Source organism: Corvus brachyrhynchos, unplaced genomic scaffold (assembly GCF_000691975.1).
Source record: "Corvus brachyrhynchos isolate BGI_N302 unplaced genomic scaffold, ASM69197v1 scaffold255, whole genome shotgun sequence".
Classification (NCBI taxonomy): domain Eukaryota; kingdom Metazoa; phylum Chordata; class Aves; order Passeriformes; family Corvidae; genus Corvus; species Corvus brachyrhynchos.
The window spans coordinates 6,704,702-6,723,102 of NW_008238358.1; the positions used below are offsets into that span (position 1 = coordinate 6,704,702).

Here is an 18,401-nt window from a genome sequence, read left to right on the forward strand (position 1 = left end):
TCTCGCCTTAACTGCAAAGTGGTTGCCTTTCCAGGGGAGTTCTGCTGGGATGTTTGCTCAATCTCCTTATCTCAGCAGACGTCCCTCCAGGGCGGGGGCTGGGCATACCCCACAACAACCTATCAGTAAAATGGGTTTCCTGATAAAAAAGGAGCTAGGTACTGCCTATAAGAAGTGAAGAAAAGTTTTATCTTCTCTGTCTTACTTTAATTAATCTAATGCATTAATTCACATTTAATATCAATTTGATACTACACAACAGTACACCCCTACCAGCAACAGTGACTAAAAATGCTTGCATATAAAATCTCCTGGAGAAGTAAAGTACTATCTTTTTTTCTGGGGGATGAGTTTTGTTTAGAAATTTAACTTGAAGTAAAAGCAGTTGATTCAGATGGGCTGCCACCAAGCATGCAGGTATTTGTATTTGGTTTAGATACAGTTATTTTAAATAGTGTAAAAACTACTGGTTTGTGGTCAGCATCTTCCTCCTATTTAAACAGAAGTTTATTTTTAGAATTTTCTGGGTCTCTGCATAGGTACAGAAGGCAACTCACAGCTTGAAAAGCACAAACCATAAGCATTTAATAATTCTGATTCTTTGGTGTGTTCCAGGCTGTAAGTAGGGTGCCAAGACACTCAGAAGTGTTCAGGGCTAGTCATTTGGGATTCTCTATTCTTAAGTAGCTTTCAAGGTGTTTTAAAGTCAATAGAAACCTCTTTGTTTCTGAATGAAAATGTCTACGTGGGACCTGCCAGGATGGAACATCTGCCCTTATATGTAATGCAGCAACACAGTGTGCATTTAGAGTGATAGAACTTCTTGCACAAGACTCAATCTTCATCAAAGTTTGGGCTGCCTTTTGGTCATTACAAATTACTGCATTTTTGTTTTTTAAAAAGATACTAATGTACATTTATAGATTTAACAGACTATCACTTCATAAGTCTGCCATAGCTTAAAAATAAGCCGCGAGGAAGCACAGTAAACTCCTGAAAGCTATGGCTTGTCTTGATGAACAATACTTGCATTATTTAATAACAGATGAAGTTTAAATATCTTTCTCTGAGAGGAACTACTTCAAAAAGCAAACAGCAATGAGAGAAAAAATTATCTTAAGTATCTGCTTAAAAGTTGGGTCTTCTGTCTTAAGAATACAGCTTCATATTAGTTTTTATCTTCATATATTACTTACATAGTTATAAAATAGCAGGTAATGGACAGATGTTCTTTCCTGGACCCAGAGTGATAACTTACAGAAGATAGGGTGGAAGTTGGGTGTTGCTGCAACCCTTTTTTTCTACTGTTGTTTCATTATCTTCTTAAATGTCCTTATTGTGTTGTTTTTTTCTTTCCACAATTGTAATTAACTTTTTCTTTTGCATTACACTTTCTTTAAAAACTCACAATAGAAAAATTTTATCATTCTTCTAGAGCTCTTCTCTATTGCATCACTAGAATGATCCATACTTAATTAGTAAAGCCTGGAGCAAAAAGAAGTATTTGCATTTAGAATTGCCATGCTTATGATGACAGTGATAGCAGTGAGTTCTGTTTTGATGAGCTATTCTCCTGAGCCCAGCTTTGCCTTGCATTTGAAAAAACTTTATCACTGTGAAGTCTAGAGCCTGTGTTTTGTTGTTGTGAGTGTTTTTTAATTTAAAATGAAAGCTTTCATTCTGCAGATTCTGAATATACCACATAGCATTCCAATGTATCTGCACACAAGTTGTAAGGGTGAACAGCTGGGAGCTTTGGCTCACACTGCACAACTCCTGATCCTTAACAGAGTCAGGCAGAGAACTGCTTGGTTATCTATCTATCTGTAAAAACATATAAAAAGATATATTAAAAAGACAGTAAAATACATAATTTATTAATATTTCTCTTTAAACCAAAACATACACAACCAGAAAACCTGAGTGATTTTATTTCTCACACAAAACCAAGAGAAGGATTTTGTCTAAGTGGTTTAATGGGAACACTACAATTTTCATACTACATACAAAATTTATCCTAGATAGTTTTACATACTTGGATTAATTAACAGTTTGTATTAGAGTTGCATAGGTAAAACTATGTAAGACAGATCACAGCAAATGGTAGATAATAAGTAAGTCCACATCTTTCTTCTTGATATCCAGTATTTCAATCCTATTGCTGAAGAGAAGCAATAAATGCTGCATCTAGCATTAATGATGAACTGGTAAATACATGAAAAGCCATGAGGAACTACAGGCAAGTGTACAGTGTCACAAAGAAAAAAAGAAACAAAACCTTATGTAGTAGTATAAAATGTTAAGATTAAATCCAGCAAGAAAAACAGGAGTTGACTACTTCATATGTATGGAGTCCTTAAATAGCATCCAAAAGTTTGTAGCTGGTGTTTATGGCTTAAATATATACAAAAGTTCTCCCTCCTTTTTTTACAAAACACTTTCTGGTTTTTTTCATAGCGTTAAGGATCATCATCTTTTGCAGTATCATTAAATAGCATCCAAAAGTCTCTGTAGCTGGTGCTTATGGCTTAAATATATACAAAAGTTCTCCCTCCTTTTTTTTTCAAAACACTTTCTGTTTTTTTTCATAGCATTAAGGATCATCATCTTTTGCAGTATTACAGACCATTTGATAAACATGACAACTGAATCTCCTGTTAGGCTTCTGTTCTATATGTAATACGAGGTCTTTGTCAAAGTAAACTTCATGACTGTAAGTCTGAAATGAGAAAAAAAAAAAAGGATTGCAGTCTCTATTTCCACAACTTGCTAAGATCCATATCATTTTCCGCAAGGAACAAAAAATATTTAACACCAGTGAACTCCATGATCAGGCAGAAATTTTGTGTGGATACACAGAGATTACTCTTCCAGATAAAGGACAGAATTTTAAAACTTTGAGAGGTTTCTCACATCCCTATTTCAGGAATCTAATTTCAGAGCATCCGATTTAAAGATCACAAGTTGCCTATGCAGTCAATGATAAAAGAGGTGCGAAGGTGCTGAAAATTTCAGACCATATTAGTTGGATGTCCACCTAAACTTGGACTGTATGAACAGCCCATTCCATCTTCCCAAATATATACATAGTGAGGTCCATGCTTCATTCAATGCATGAGTAGTTCAAGTTAAACTAGGGAGACTATTTACAAGTTGCAAAGTTAATCTGATGTAAATAGCCACAGAATGAGTATTTAAGTTGATAAATACTTCAGAAATACATTAAGGACAACCCTTACCCCCAAACAAATCAACCAATGAAAAAAAATCACAATTTCAAATAAAGGAGATTTGCAGGTAAATTAACTACTGTCTGATGGAGCAGTTACAATTTTAGAGTTGTGATTATTATTTTATACAAATCTCATCCCTTCGCAACACTACTTCTATATCTGCTTGAAATGTGAAAAGTGGTACGTAAATGAGTGTGGGGAAGAGACAGTGGGAACAAAAGACAAGAATTTTCCTCACCACATCCCAGGACTCCTTTAATGGAATACTCTTAAGTAGAATCCCATGTTCATTACAATGAAAGTCAAGGTGAGCTCTTCCATCAGCTCCTATCTGAGTAACTGCCACAGTGGATAATAAATCCAATTCATCTTCATAGTCCACAATTTTGAATGTCTTAGGAAAAACAAAACCTCAAGATTACAAATCAAACATAAATTCACATTCCTCTCTACCTAAATTGTAGAGCTCTTTTTTCTTTCAGGTGAAAGCAGAATTGGGCAAATTCTAGTACTTATCTTCTGAAAGAAAACTTTGGGAGCTCGATACCCAACAGGCATTTTTCCCAACATGAGCTGTCAGGGTATTTCAGCAAAATTCCTTAAGTAGGAGAAAAGAAGTGATGTTCAGAAAAATCCTAATGTGCAAGTACATGTATTTAATATGTAACATACAGGAAATACAAAATAAGTACTTCTGGAGAGGCTGAAGAAATGTATTTATTTATATGTATTTATTGAAGCAGAGTCATTAAGAGACAGTGTAGCTGTAAACCATCATTGGTTTTGAGTGAACAGGTACATTAGAGTAATTCCATTTACCTGAATATCTCTATGTTCTATTCAGATCTCTCTCTTGCTCCACAGATTATATGTCATTGAAGAACTGAGACCCAAACGGGAAGATTGTGAACTATCTTAATTGCCTTTATCTCACTGTGACATGCTCTTTAAATTCAAGCCAGTCTTTCTTCCATAATGTAAAAACATTTACTGGAATCACAAGTAAAGTGTAACAGCAGGAAAGAAAAATAGTGTGCAATTATTTTTATTATGGTTAAAAGAAAAAGTGAATGGAGATATACTGCAGACCCTTATGGGTTATACTGGACTGTGCTGTATTTTTACCATAGTAAAATCTATTTCCTCAGAATAAAGAATAGGAGAGACTGCCAGAAACTGATGGATTTTACCTGTTGTGCTTATGTCAATTACAGATCCAGCTCTAGATGGAGCTAAAAAATATTTTTCATAACCTTTTAAGACTCAAGGGGTGTTTTCATTCTCAAGAAGCAGTTACTTAAAGGAAAAGTGTTAAATACCTTATCCTACAATCCAATCAAAGTAACTGGGAGAGAAAAAGAAAGTTTAGAGATACTATAAAAAAGACAAGAGGATCCTAAAGCAGAGGAAAAGAAGAAGTTCCTTTCATTTCGTAAAATGCTTTATAAGGAACGTTCAAAGTAGACATTTAAATAAAGAAAAGAGTAATGGTTTGACACATTCACGTATCTTTTCTGTGCCACTGAAGGCACATGGAGTTATGGTATCATGGGGCATAATATCAGTTCTTGAAAGAAAAAGAAAATTCAAAGCTCAAATGTCAACCAAGGAGAAAAGATGATAAACAGCATGTGAAGCAATTAGAAGAAGACAAAGAGAAGAAGAATAAAGAACTCAAAGATACACACAGCTAATGGTTACACCCACCGCACCTGAAACAAGAAGGGCTTTTGGCTAGCTAAACAGTGAAATAATCCATGAAGTGCTCTTACTACATCAGTTACCTCTTGTTCTGGGTCATCATCCAGCGAGGTAAAACGCTTTTTCACCACTCGACCAGAAGCTGTTACAGTAACAGTGTTGTTCACCTTTGGAGAAACATACAAAAAGTGTCTCTAGACTTCAGAACAATTTAGTTTCTATTGATTTGACAATGTATCTGTTTCATATATTTTGTTTTCTGACCTTGTTTTACTCAATAGCTATGCATAGCCCTGGTGCTGCTGTTTTCCTTAGGAGTTCATGAACTTGGTGACTTTAGTTGAGATATTATTGCTGTTTACTCATATTTAGAGGTGTCCCACAGAGGTGGCAAAGGTTCTCAGCTACCATAATTTTTTGAACAGAAGTGACTAGAACCAAGATGCTAGAATGAGAATTATGACTGCTAAATCACCACCAATTTTTTTCCTAAACTCTTACTTCCAGAAGATGGGGAAAGTAGCATCTTAAACCACCATGGGTGCTTCCACTGGGCTTCATTAACACCGAAAATATTTAAAAAAAAGGTTATCAGTGTCTTAATAGAAGTCAAAAGGAATAAGCACAGCACAGGCAGCAGTAGAACTCGGTATGTCAAGTTATTAGATGACTTGGTGTTTAGTTTTTTAATTCAATGCAAGTTTTGTTCTTGAGTTTGTGTAGATTTTTAATACACAAACCTTTTTTCCTGCAAAAGCTTCAAAATTAGTATCACAGATTCGCAGACATTTTACAGTATTCAAATTATAAAAATTTGCTTTTAGATAAGACATAACTTGTCTGCTCAATCAAAATGACAGTTCCAGGCACTACCTAGAATTGTTTTCATGTGTGCTCTTTAACCTTTTTGACATTAGATTGTCTTTGTGATTCTGTATCGTAAAAGACTTTGTGAAACAACTGAGGTGATTTAAGAGCTCAGTTCTACCAGTAGTTTTAAACATCCTCTCACGCTTGATTCCACCTTTCTGCACTCTTCTGATTCACTGATGATTCAATCCTGTTCTGCTCCAGTTCAGCAAAACAAGCAAGCAGGAAAGTACTCACGTTTTCTGTCAGGTTATTATTCTGTTATTTTAGTGCCAAGGGTTAGATGAATGCCAGACTTGTCACGAGAGAGTGACAGGTGTGGATGGCCAGGAAAAGGAATGGACTTTTGGAAGCAGTGTATTGTCTTTGTTGGCTTATGAAGACTTACCCCTAAGTTATGAGAGACTTGAAACATTTCTAGCATTTGTATGCTCTACTTACCTGAGCACCAGAGATGCACACAATTATCACTTGGTGGCACCTTCATTTGAAGGAAATCTGTCACCATCTTTTAAGTATGTTTTATATCCATGATACATGTTTACACTGCACACCATAAAGAATGCTGAAAACTAAAGAAAAGACTGGAGGTTTCAGAAATCTATCCTGAAAGTGTTATTGTTTTCAAAATTCTTTTCATACTACTTAAAGTCCAATGAAGACAGAGAAATGTCTTTCAATAAACCTTGAATAAAGCCCATCAAACACAGTGATTACTCAGATATGCAAACCCCCTGTGTATAGCTCAAAACTACACATTGTGGTCTCAGACACTAAACTCACACAGTTTTCTCTGTTGGCTACAATTGTAAAATCTTCTGCAATCTCCATTTGATCTGCATGATTTTTAACTTCCTTAAGCTTTAAGACTCTACAAAAGAAACAGAAATTATAAAGTAAGTAAATGTCTTGGGGTGACTTTATGACTTACTGACTTTATTTAGTCAATGTATTCTAATCTGCTTACTGCAACATTTCTATATAATTTTTAAAAATCTATATTAAAACATTGTAAATAAATAAAATGAAAATTAATTATTTTTGTAATTTATGGTTACCAGTGAAATCTTGACACAGTGGTCCTTGAATATTTTTCATATCAAAATCTAAACTGTGGCCTCTAGTGCCCACATTCATCACACAGAAGTCTTCAGATGTTTCTAGAAGAACTTTTGATTCTGACAAATTAATAGATTTTACAATTTCTATGGTCTGATGAGTTTTTGGGCCTGCAAATTGTCAAAGTACTGAATTTATTGCAGTTATGCAACTTCTTCTGTAATGAAAACAAGATTTGAGTAAAAAAGGCTCATACTTTATCAAGTTTGGTCCCACGTGGATTATTCTACCTGACATATCTGGATGGAAATATATCCAGTCAGGTTCAAGTGAACAGCATTTCATATCCTGTATGCCATTTTTTGCCTGAAGAAGAAAAAGAAAGCTTAGAATATTAGTATTTTGAAAGTCTCACAGATCTAATTAAAGAGGAAATACTGAGCTCCTCACTATATACCTCTGGAGGTTTTTAAGTATTGCTCCTAACCATGACCAGAAAGGATGGCGGTGGAACAATAATAAAAACAACAACAATAATAATAAAAAGACTCAGTTCCAATTCTCAAGATATTCGGTGGAGCAGTTTCGAGATTTTTAATATGCAATAAGCAATAACCTTGTACCTTAGCTATGTATCATCCTATCTCTCCTGAAACTAAGCAAAATGAAGATTTAACTGAAACTGTGCAAACGCTTCAATAATTCCCACTATTCGAGTATCCAAGACATGGGACGTGTCAACATATGTGACAAACATTAGCACAGAGTTCTACTTCAGCTTCACACCTCAGGCTTAGCCTCTTTTGTGCAAATTATTTGTGGAGCATGTAAGCCTGGAATACCTTGTGATTTCAGCAATCAAATGCAAGCCAGTCAAAATCTCGGGATTTTGGCAGTGGCTTTCTGTTGTTAAATTTAGCTGACATCGATCATTCAAATTGCCAAATATATGAACCCACATAGAAAAAAACAGATGAGAAAGGATTCTACAAGTCCATTTGAATCAAAATTGATCTTCAGCTACAGTTGTGAAACATCAGTTTTGAAAATAAGACAGGAGGGAAATAACTGGTTTGATCAGGCAAGCAAAAGAGATAAGGACATTTACAAATGAGACTTATTTAGTCAAGAAACTCTGAACAGACCTAGAAGTTGCTTGAAATACAGAATGATCTTCAGGTCAATTCCAGATTCAAAATAAAAGCTGAGAGGGAGAGCTCACACAAAATAGTATTCATATGATGAATAGTACATAAACAAAAATAATTAGGAACAGATTAAACTAAGTAATAAAACCTTTCTAGGGACAAAAAGGGATTAAACTGAGCAATCAAATCTTTTTAAGGAGAGAGAGAAGGTACAAGTCAAAGATAAACTACAAACATCAAGGACATTTACTCTGCAATTTCTTAAAATTTAAAATAATTCTTTAGTCAGCATTTAGTAGGCTGACTAGTCAGAAGTGTTAGGATGTTACCATGTAACCAAGGAAACAGGTAATGAGACTTAACTTTTAAGTCATGAATACAGTGCTGTGTAGCTCTGACAGCGCTACTGTTTGTATTGGAATGAAAGAAATATGAGAAGCAGTACTAATTCAGAAGAAACTATTTTACACATGACTCCATGGGATAGCTAATTTGATACTGGAGTGATCCCTGTGTAAGCTCTACACTGCTAAACAAAGGTATTATTACCTACTCAGAATAAGAGATGAAGACAAACATAATATACATTAATTTCAGAGAAGCTGCTTTCTGAATATATTACCAAAGCATTGTCTTTCAGAGAACAAATATGGAAGACTCCTTTATGTTTTTTCTTGTTAGGTGTGATGATATAATGCCAAGGGTAACCTCCAATTTGAAATGCATTCTCCAGAGAAGATGCTTCAAATAGCAAAGGTGGGGTATCTGCAAATATTCGGTAATGTTAACACCATTAGTAGCAGAACAGTCATAATTCCATTGATCCTTACAATTCTAAATTCCAATAAAGCTACAAATTCTTCAGAACTTTTGAAGATTGGTGGAAACACATTGGCTGTGAACTCTTTTCCAGCACCAGCTATGCTACCTCACCTAGCATCCGGGTGCACATCTGCACTGTTCCCTCTGGAGGGTTACTGCCTTCTTAGATCTTGATGCTGAACTACTTTTCTAGTACCTTTGATTTACAAGCAAAGACACAGCAAATAATTAAAATTATCTGACTGAGAAAGGATGTACACATGAACAGATCGAAGACCATATCAAAATGGTCACTATTGTCTTGGGAAAAACAGTGATAAATAACTGGAAACAGCAAGCAGCAATCTCAACAGAATTAAATGCAGGAGGATAGAATATGCAGATTCTGCTTTCTCCTTTTGTGTAATACAACAAAATAGTGTGGACCACAATGGATGCAATCTGTAGCTGAGTTCATAAAAATCAATCAAAATATAAAAATTTTTGCAATTAATGGCAAAAGGTATCTAGTTTTCCTTTCAGTTCAGTTGGGATAAATTATAGAGATGTACTAGGCCATTCTTACAAGTCTTCTGTTTACTAAATGAGAGGCATTTTGAATGAAATGGACTGCACAGAACTTTACAACTTCTGCCAACTAGGTAAATCAAAGCAATTTCTACAGCTGCTATAACTGAATCAACTTTAGAGTGAAGATCAGCTCTTTCTAACAGAGAAAAGCTGGGAAAAAATTGACAAAATGTGGAGAAAATCTGCAGTTACAAGGGGAATTTAGACAGGCAGAACACAAAAACCCAAACTGACCTAGGGCAAGGAGAACAAGGTTCTTATTTGGACTTTGGGTCCCAAACGTCTTATCCAAATTTTGACTTGTTCTTATCCTGCTTAGTGTAGATAATTATCCTAGCTGCCAATGGTGCTGTCACATGACATCAGATACTATGTGCTTCTCTCCTCTTCCTTTGTTCATGTTTCCATCTACTTAGCCATTTAGATTGAATGGAATTAGTTCAATGCCAATGGAAATGAAGTCTTTCCTAAGCTGGAAAGTGACTATGTTCTATTTGCCTTTTGGAGTGACGCATAGGAAATGGGTGATTCTGTGCAAGATATAACAAACTACAGGTTATAAAAAACTCATGGATCTGCTGGAAATGTAGAGAATGTTGAAGATGGAAGCATAAGCAAAGGACCTACTGATACTAAAATCAGTCAGAAAATGAAAAATGACTTAAGAAAGTTTGCTAACATTTTACCCAAACAACTTTTTAAATAAAGCATATATATCAAGGTCCCTCAAAAATTCTGGTAGATGAACTAAATGATACAATTAAATGTATCTCAATAGTATATCAATACTGAGTAGTAGAGCCTACTTATAAAATACGCCTTTCCTTTTATGTTCATTTGGCAAAGATTTGCAAGATCATAGCCACCTAAACCACTGTGATAATGTGATTCTGCTGCCTCAACTCCCTCTTTCCTGCTGTATGTCACTTGCTCTGGTTGCTTAACACCTCCTGTTTTATTGTTTGCAAGTCCTTTCCCAAGTCTTGCCAGTTTTCAATCTCCAATTGAGCTTCTTTGTTCACTTACTTTAAACTCTGCAGACTCATCTAAACTCATCATAAGTTGTTCCTGGCAGCACTAACAAGTGTTTGTTCTAAATGCAAATAAAACCAAAGAAACAAGAACAGGAAAAGGTTTCTACAAGGTATCCTTCTCCTTGCTTTTTTCCTGAAATTACTGTATCATCTAACAATAAATCAAACTACAGTTTTAAGTTCTGGACCGTTCAGAAAATCACACACTGTGACCAAAATCAATTCCTCACCAGTTAAGAGCTGTAGCATAGTACATAGTAGCCTGTATGTTTCGATCTCTCTACACTTCCTTTCGGGTACCTCACACCATGGAAACAGTACTGTAATAATGGCCATCCCTTCAGGCAATTTCTGTAGGGAGGCTAGGACTAAGTAAGAAGGAAAACGACACAGTTCAATTATAGTAAATACAAGCCTGCACTCTGAAACTGTTAGGATCTTGCTCACTGAAGCATTTGCCCGTCTCATTCTTGAAAGAAAACAACTCAGAAATGCAACTATTCTTTCAAGAAGGAAACCACAGGAATGCGACTATTTGCAAAAAGCAACCACGAAAAATGTATGTCATGGGTTCAAAACTTCCTAACCACAAATTCCTGAATGTGATTAAAGATCAAAAATGTTTTCTCCAGTCCACGGTTTTAAATCTCAAAACTAAAAACTACAATGATCTATAAGCCATGAGATCAAATTGTCCTATTAAAGTTCCCACAGCAGGCTTTCCACAGGTCCCTGACGTTAAATGGTGGTTTCACAGATCGAGATGGAGAGAAAAATGGGGAAAGAACCTGAGAGATCAAATATAGCAGCCTATTACTTTGTTTTGCTAAAACATTGCATTATAACTTCACTATGTAAGTCTGTATTTTATCTTTGTGTACTCCCTCATTTTTATATAAATATGGATTGATGTGTCACTTGTTATCTGACACTGAAAAAAAAAAAGCATATTTTATGTGGACAATCACCTGTAAAAAACGTTTAATACAGAAGCATTTTAAATTAAATAAATAAATACATGCATTCTTTGATATTTGTGAAACCAACCTTTTAAATTTTTTTTTTAGATGCCTCAAGTGTGAACTTGTGAGAATGTATTTTTAAAGTAAGAAAAGAAATTTCGAAGAAAGTCTCAGGCTTTGCTCATTCATTAAGATTCTTAGCACCAAATTCTAATCTCAAGTATACCAACAGAAGCCACTGTTTCATTTTAGAGAAAGAAGTCATTAAGTAACACAGAACATTTATAAGTTAATGATTTGAGGCATTAGAATTGTTTTTAATAATTTGTTCTCTTCTCAGGAATTCATTTTACTGAAACTGGCACATTTCTGACAACCTAGAATATCAAAATGCAAGTCAGACAAATTTTATTCAGTCTCTTTGAATTTCCTCTGCAAGCTGGAGTAAATGTTCTCACATCTTCTGCTTACATACCATATACTGTTTCTGGGTGCTACTAACAGCTATCCTAGTCCTTCCTGTTTCTTAAGAACAGTTGCATCTCAGAAATAAAGAAAGGGGTTTCCATTTCATGCACTGCTTATAAAGTTTTTCAGATAGCTTAGTTGCTCTAATAGTTTTCTTGGTGTGTCTTATATAATTATTACTGTAATTAGAAGTAAAGCAAAGCGCATTTTACTATAATGTAAATCCAGAAATACAGCTACAGCACAACATGAGCACAGTAATTTTAGTATTTTTCCTTAGTGTGAAATAAGTCACAATTAATCCATAAAAGCCACCAGTCAAGCCAATACAAAGATCATAATTACCTGTTATTTTAATGTTACATGGAAGACCAAATGGATACTTTCCTACAACTCCCACCTGACCATTCCAGTTGAATTCTTGTCCCAAATCAAATGGTTGTTCCATGAACTAAAATAACACAGAACAATTTAGCTTTACAGATGCATATTTATTTGCTTTTTAGTTTTACTGCTCTATTACTACTGCATTCTTTATCTTGTTAGATACTGCTTGAGGTCTTATTTTTGAATTAGTTTGATTTTTGACTGGAAGGATATAAACTCACAAGTCTCACTGCAGTTCTGTTTGAGATCAAACTTCCCCATGCCCACCAGTTCCTGGCCTTAACAATCATCTATAACTACAGTATACGTGTGTAAAGAGGAGCACATCTGGTCTAACATTTACATAACTCCTCAGAAGTGCCTGTCTGACCCTGTATCTCTTATGTTTTGCCAACTGTAACTGTTGCAAGTAATTTTTCTAATAGTGTATCCATTTGTATCTTCTGACCATAAATTCGGGCAGGAACCTATCCTTTGACCCATGCCCCATGTACTTATGTAGCATACACAAATATTTATGACTTTTTACCCAAAAATAGCATGGACTGTATGAAAACTCTTTTGTTTCATTACCTGTTCCAAAATGGCCTTGAAGTTATAGAGCCTGACCAGACCCATGCTATACATTACAATCAGGATTCCATTAGAAACAGCAACATCTGTCACACTATTACCAAAAATCTGGAATAAAATAAAGCAAAAAATATTCTATTAGAGAAGAAATAATTGAGAGAAAACACAAATAACTGACATTATGTCCTTGATTTTGCAATTGCTTTATTTTTTTTTATTCTGACCAATCTCTACGATCAGTCTTTAAATTCATGAAGTTTTCTGTAACTCATCTCTTCTGCTGAGTTTCTTTAATCCGTTGCACTGCAGTAACACCTGAGGTTAGATTAGTCATATTCTGCAAGCAGATTCATGCTCTAATACATTCTCAGTTTATCTTCATATCATGCTACCCAGTTATTATCATACATGAATAGATTATATTATCCAGCATCCCACAGGAATGTTAGCAAAACTAGCAACTCAATCCAAAAGTCCTGATTTCAGATCTTCTGTTCTTTCTTCACCACCAGGGTAAAATACTAGTCTAATCACAACTCTATGGCTGCGTACAGCTGTACTAAAACTTCATTATCCAGCTGTCACAGAGTACAGGATTCTCTCTGAATCCAAATTAGACATATACATGAGAAGCTGACTTTTCCTTTTTAATAATTATGCACTATTCATTTGTGCTACTGCTTAACACATCACTGAGCAAACCCCACAAATGAATTCTTCATATTTAATTAATAGCAACATGTGAAGTTCATTGGGTTTTTTTAATAGATATGCTTGGAAATGTAGTTTTCTTTAATCTGACTTACTATGTAAAAAAGCAATTAAACCAGTTAAAACAGGCTCAAAACCAATAAAAAATAAAGAAACCCAGAAACTGTAAGACACCTACACCTTAACACTACCTACAATTTTGTGATCTGTTCAGTTATGAAAGATACATTCACTTCTGAGACTTCACCTTTTACTTCATTTTACAGCTCTTTCTCAATACATTTGTTAGCTTAGGTCTCTGTGTCTTTCAGACACAAACTCTAATAATCTTCCAACCCTCAAGTCTCCTTTCTATCCTTAAGACCTCAGCGACTCTGAACTCAGAATTTATTGTGGTACACCATCTCAGTAAAGCTGATGCATGAGGTGCATTCTGCAGTCTTAAACAGTAACACTAACCCTAACTCCAATCTAACAGTCACATTCCTCTGATCTGCGGCAGGTCTGGCATTGCCTTCACTGGTTGCATCTCCTGCTGGGTGATTCTCACATCTAAAATGCTGCCCTTCCATTATAGTTTAACAATTTCTCTGATGAGTACTTGGTACAGACCCAGCTGAAGAAGTGCTCTTTCAGATGTTCCGCCTACTATGACCATGATGAATTTGGCATGCCATTCCTAACCAGACTGAGAATACCTTTGATACTGGTAACATTTTTTCCAGTCCCAAATACTAATTTTGAACAGAACAATACACAGTACCCCCAAACTTTCATGGGCCCAAATGAAAAAGTTTAACCCCATGCCTTCACTTGTCAGGCCCAATTTCAATTATAGCCTCAACCCAACCTAGCACCAGCTAAAACTCCAGCTTATAGCTCTGGACCTTAAAAGACACTGTACCTCACAGAACCTAAAAGACAGAGTTTGCATGTTTGTACTCTTTCATGTGTAAGTTGCATCCAGAGCTTTCTTGACTTAAAATCAAACAGTAATAATTGCAATCTGGCTCAAAGTTTCTTCCTAAGTATATGCACTTACTTACAGGTCAGAAACTGAACTCAGGTTGTTTGTTCTTGACTGGTAAAGCAAGACATATTTACTTCTGTCATTCAATAACAGTGATAATAAAAGTTTGAAACATTTGTAACTGCATATAGACTTGATAGACAGTTACTAGGACTGGGTCAGAGGCACATCTATCTTTCTTTAAGGAGGTGAAAAGAAGTGTACAAACACTTTAGGATTTCCTAATTCTTATGATTGTTCTAAGAAAAGGCTAAAGTCCTTCCACATGTCAAAGAGCAACCCAGTAACAGAATCTATTTGTATCTTCTCTTCTGGTCATTAGAATTAAGAATATTTGCCCCAATGCCCCTATCAGACACAAGAACACTGCTGCTAATTAATGTTTCAATTGCTTTTACAAGCTGTAAGTATGACTTCTGAAATTCTGAAATAAGTGTCTAAACTACAGCTGTCATAGAACTACATTACAGATCACATGTTATTAGAAAAATTAACTTACCTTTTTGTTTATTTCCAGCATTCCAATGAATGAAAGAGGCAAAACTTGGAATACAGCAAGATAAAACAATACAGTCTGCTGGATTCCTGCCTGGGAAGGAACAATACTGAATATAGTTATTAAAGGTAAGACAACTTTTATCTTCTACCATAATAACAAAGTATAATGTCCCCATCTTTGTGCTTGTAAATTTTTTTGATCAATGTTGTAAAAGTGACAGTTTTTTGACAAACTTACCTGCCGTGCTGCTGCAGGGAGCTTATTCTGAGCTGACTTTACAATCATTACCTCTTGAGGAGTATCCCAGCTCAGATACCTATTTGTGACAAGAAAGGCCTATCTTAATGACATAAAAACTATTTATTAATAAATATATTATTTCACATAAGATATAGTCAACCATAACTAAGCCAATGCCTGTGCCCAGGCAAACTTCAGTATTTGATTTGGAAGAGGTGCTCAAGATGTTTGCTCTTTGCAATGATGTAAAATCCATGGAACTAGGAATGGCTTATTTCATACAGGATTGTGAGAAATAGTTGGAAAGCATGAACATTCACTATCTTAATTTTTCTCCTTCCCTTCATAATCACACTTTCTTATCCTTCAGCCTAAAGAAAATAATTTCTTCTGAAAACTGAAAAAAAGAAGCAGTTTACCAGAAAAGTAACTGCTCTGCTTTAAAATCTACCCTATGGAGAAGAATCTTTGCAAATTAAAAACATCTCAGACTTTGAGCATATTGTTTGTATGTTTGATCAGGTTTGTTTTTCAGCTTTTAAAGTCCTCTCTTGGTATGTTGCTATTGCAATACTAAAGGCTGTAAAGTTGTCAGAGAAAAGCAAATAGTACGCTAGGTTTTGTGGAACTTGATACCAAATTTGACCCCATAATACTTAAGTTGGTGAAATTCTTCTACAGGTAAGAGCATGCAGGAACACTACTCCAGGTAATGTTCTAGATTAACAAATCTGTTGTCAGCCATAGGATAGTACTAAAATAAACACAATTCCCCTTCTCCTCTGTAGTACTAATCACTGTTAATTATATAAAGCTCTCCTTCTCCACTATACTACTAATGACTGCTAATGATATAAAGCCTAGTTGTTGTGTAATACCTGAAGAATTTACAACAGGAACCAGCAAGATATACTTTTTCCAGTACTTCTCCACTATCAGCAGAGAGACGTAGAAGCCAGTTCTGCACTGTCAAGACTATCAGGGAAGCTTTGTAATCTGATGGACTCGGTAGCATTTCCCCCTACATAAAAAAAGGCTATTAGAAAAAAGTTTGTATCAGGAGGATACATAACATTTTGACACAGTCAGAAGAACACAAAAGTAAATACACATTCCTCAAAAACTGAAGGAGGAAAGCTGCCTGCTAATCAGATCAGTATCTCTAAGCTCATGTCCATGCCAAATAATCACCTATCACATAAATAGTCTGCTGTCACATTTTTTGCAAGACAGTTACCTTTTCTAGAAAAGACAGCCTTTAAAACATCCTTGCCTTGTGAAAAATTAACTGCTTATTGATCTAATTGATACCAATCTTGAAGATAAAGTTCTTTAAGTATTTCAAAATGAGACATTCAGTAGTAACTGCTACAAATGGCATTTACACTGCTTTATTTTTAGGTACCTCATGGATAGGGCTATATTTCTAAGCTCTGTGGACACTGGGTGAAGGAGAGAAATTATGTAATTATTAGTTAGAAACAATAGAACAGTTTTTGGGCATGGTTGCTTCAATAGGCCTCCAGTGTATCTGCTTTTTGGTTTTTTTAATGTCAACAGATCTGGAGAAAACTAAAACTCCCAGCTACTGTCCTAGAATTTATTTTGTAAGGAATTAAGAATTAATTGCATAAGCATAAAAGCACTGGTTTTAAAATTTTCCATGAAAGCTTACAAAAAAAGCATTTGAATGCACTACTGAGAAATACAGAGAAGTATACCTCTAAATGTTCAGTTAATATAAATAAGGCACATGTTGCAAACCTTTAATGACTTAACTCCCTAAAAACATTGAGAAAATGGTTTGGAAGGAAAGAGCACTCCATTCTAAATGTTTCACCAAAATATATTAATTTAGTATTTTGCATAACAATGCTCCAGTAAAAAGCAATCTTACCAGTGGGCATTCCAATAATAAAGCATCTTCTATTTTTTCAGACTTGGCACACTTTGACTTTTGATAAAGTATTCTTGGCTCTTGTGCAATGCTAGAGGAAAATGATTGCTAATCATTAGTCTATTTTATAGACCACTTTCTATCAACAAGTCATTTCATACAGTTTTATAAATCCTGCCTTCTCCTTAGGCCGGTCAGAAAAATTTGTAAATATACCTTTGTAAATATACCTGAAATTGCTCTCAAAATAAGGCCTAATAAGCAATAGTTAATATAATGTAATATTTAAAAGCTAAACTTCTCTAAATCTTTTGGTCTGGTTGCTTTTTTTTTGTTTGTTTTTAGTTTTGGGTTTACTTTTAGTTTGGTTTATTTTTCTTTTAAGTAACAATAGTAACATTCTTGCGCTAGTGATATACATTAAGAAGAAAGCACGTTTCAAAAACTAATGATCATCCTGGAACCTTCCCCTCAAGTTCTTCCAATGTTGCCGTTCATAACAAAGGTGTGGCGTCATGTTCAGATACTTTAAAAAAAACCTCTACTAACTAAAAGAAAAGCTTTGTACTGTGCACAGTTTTGCCCTCTGGGAGAAGATGAGACAAAGAAAAACCTGAAAGATGTTAGACAGGTTAACCCAGTACTGAAAACATTCATACAATGTAGGAAAAAAAGCAGATTTAGATCTCAGCTGTGGGTTATAGATTAATTTAATTAACTCTTAGTGGTTTACACTGACAGAGTAGTTTGTCTTTTATGTATCATATGACACTATCTCAAAACTGCTCTGCCCACAACTTCCTCAGCAATGCAGTTCTCCAAGTCCATGCTACTTCCCTCACAGTAGGGACAGGCAAGGACAAGGGCTGGTGGACACAGATTTCCTGTCCTCTACCCTACCATGTCCTGCCTCCTAACCTGTGTATCTGCAACTGGTCATGGAACAGGAGAATACATTAGATCAGAGAAGTAATCTGCAAAATACATTAGCAAAAACTAGCACATACTGCGGGCTGTACTTTTACATGAAGAATAATTTACCTATTTTATACAGAATTTACGTAGTACCAAGCTTGTTACATAGGCTGATTCTGTGACACACTCTTTAGCACAGTGCTAGTTACCAGACTACAAAGAACTACTATTCATTTGGCTTTTTAGTGCAAGACTAGAAAACGGTGGTAATCTTCCATTCCT

General features: G+C 35.2%; 1 protein-coding gene across 2 annotated transcripts in view; it reads right to left on the reverse strand.

Moving 5' to 3' along the window:
- Positions 1-1,854: 1,854 nt before the first annotated feature.
- DCAF17 (DDB1 and CUL4 associated factor 17) overlaps positions 1,855-18,401 on the reverse strand; it is an 18,387-nt gene continuing 1,840 nt past the window's right edge. The window contains exons 3-14 of one of the 2 annotated variants that reach the window (XM_008634768.2): positions 17,205-17,295; positions 16,186-16,328; positions 15,305-15,383; positions 15,068-15,157; positions 12,828-12,935; positions 12,213-12,318; positions 8,634-8,776; positions 7,120-7,229; positions 6,588-6,675; positions 5,018-5,101; positions 3,472-3,627; positions 1,855-2,719 (exon numbers count right to left, since the gene is read on the reverse strand). In XM_008634768.2, coding sequence (XP_008632990.1) covers positions 2,594-2,719; positions 3,472-3,627; positions 5,018-5,101; positions 6,588-6,675; positions 7,120-7,229; positions 8,634-8,776; positions 12,213-12,318; positions 12,828-12,935; positions 15,068-15,157; positions 15,305-15,383; positions 16,186-16,328; positions 17,205-17,295 — 1,324 coding nt within the window. In that variant the 3' untranslated portion in view covers positions 1,855-2,593. Of the gene's footprint in view, positions 2,720-3,471; positions 3,628-5,017; positions 5,102-6,587; positions 6,676-7,119; positions 7,230-8,633; positions 8,777-12,212; positions 12,319-12,827; positions 12,936-15,067; positions 15,158-15,304; positions 15,384-16,185; positions 16,344-17,204; positions 17,296-18,401 lie in introns of those variants that run through there. The other variant, XM_017735682.1, reaches the window with a different exon arrangement.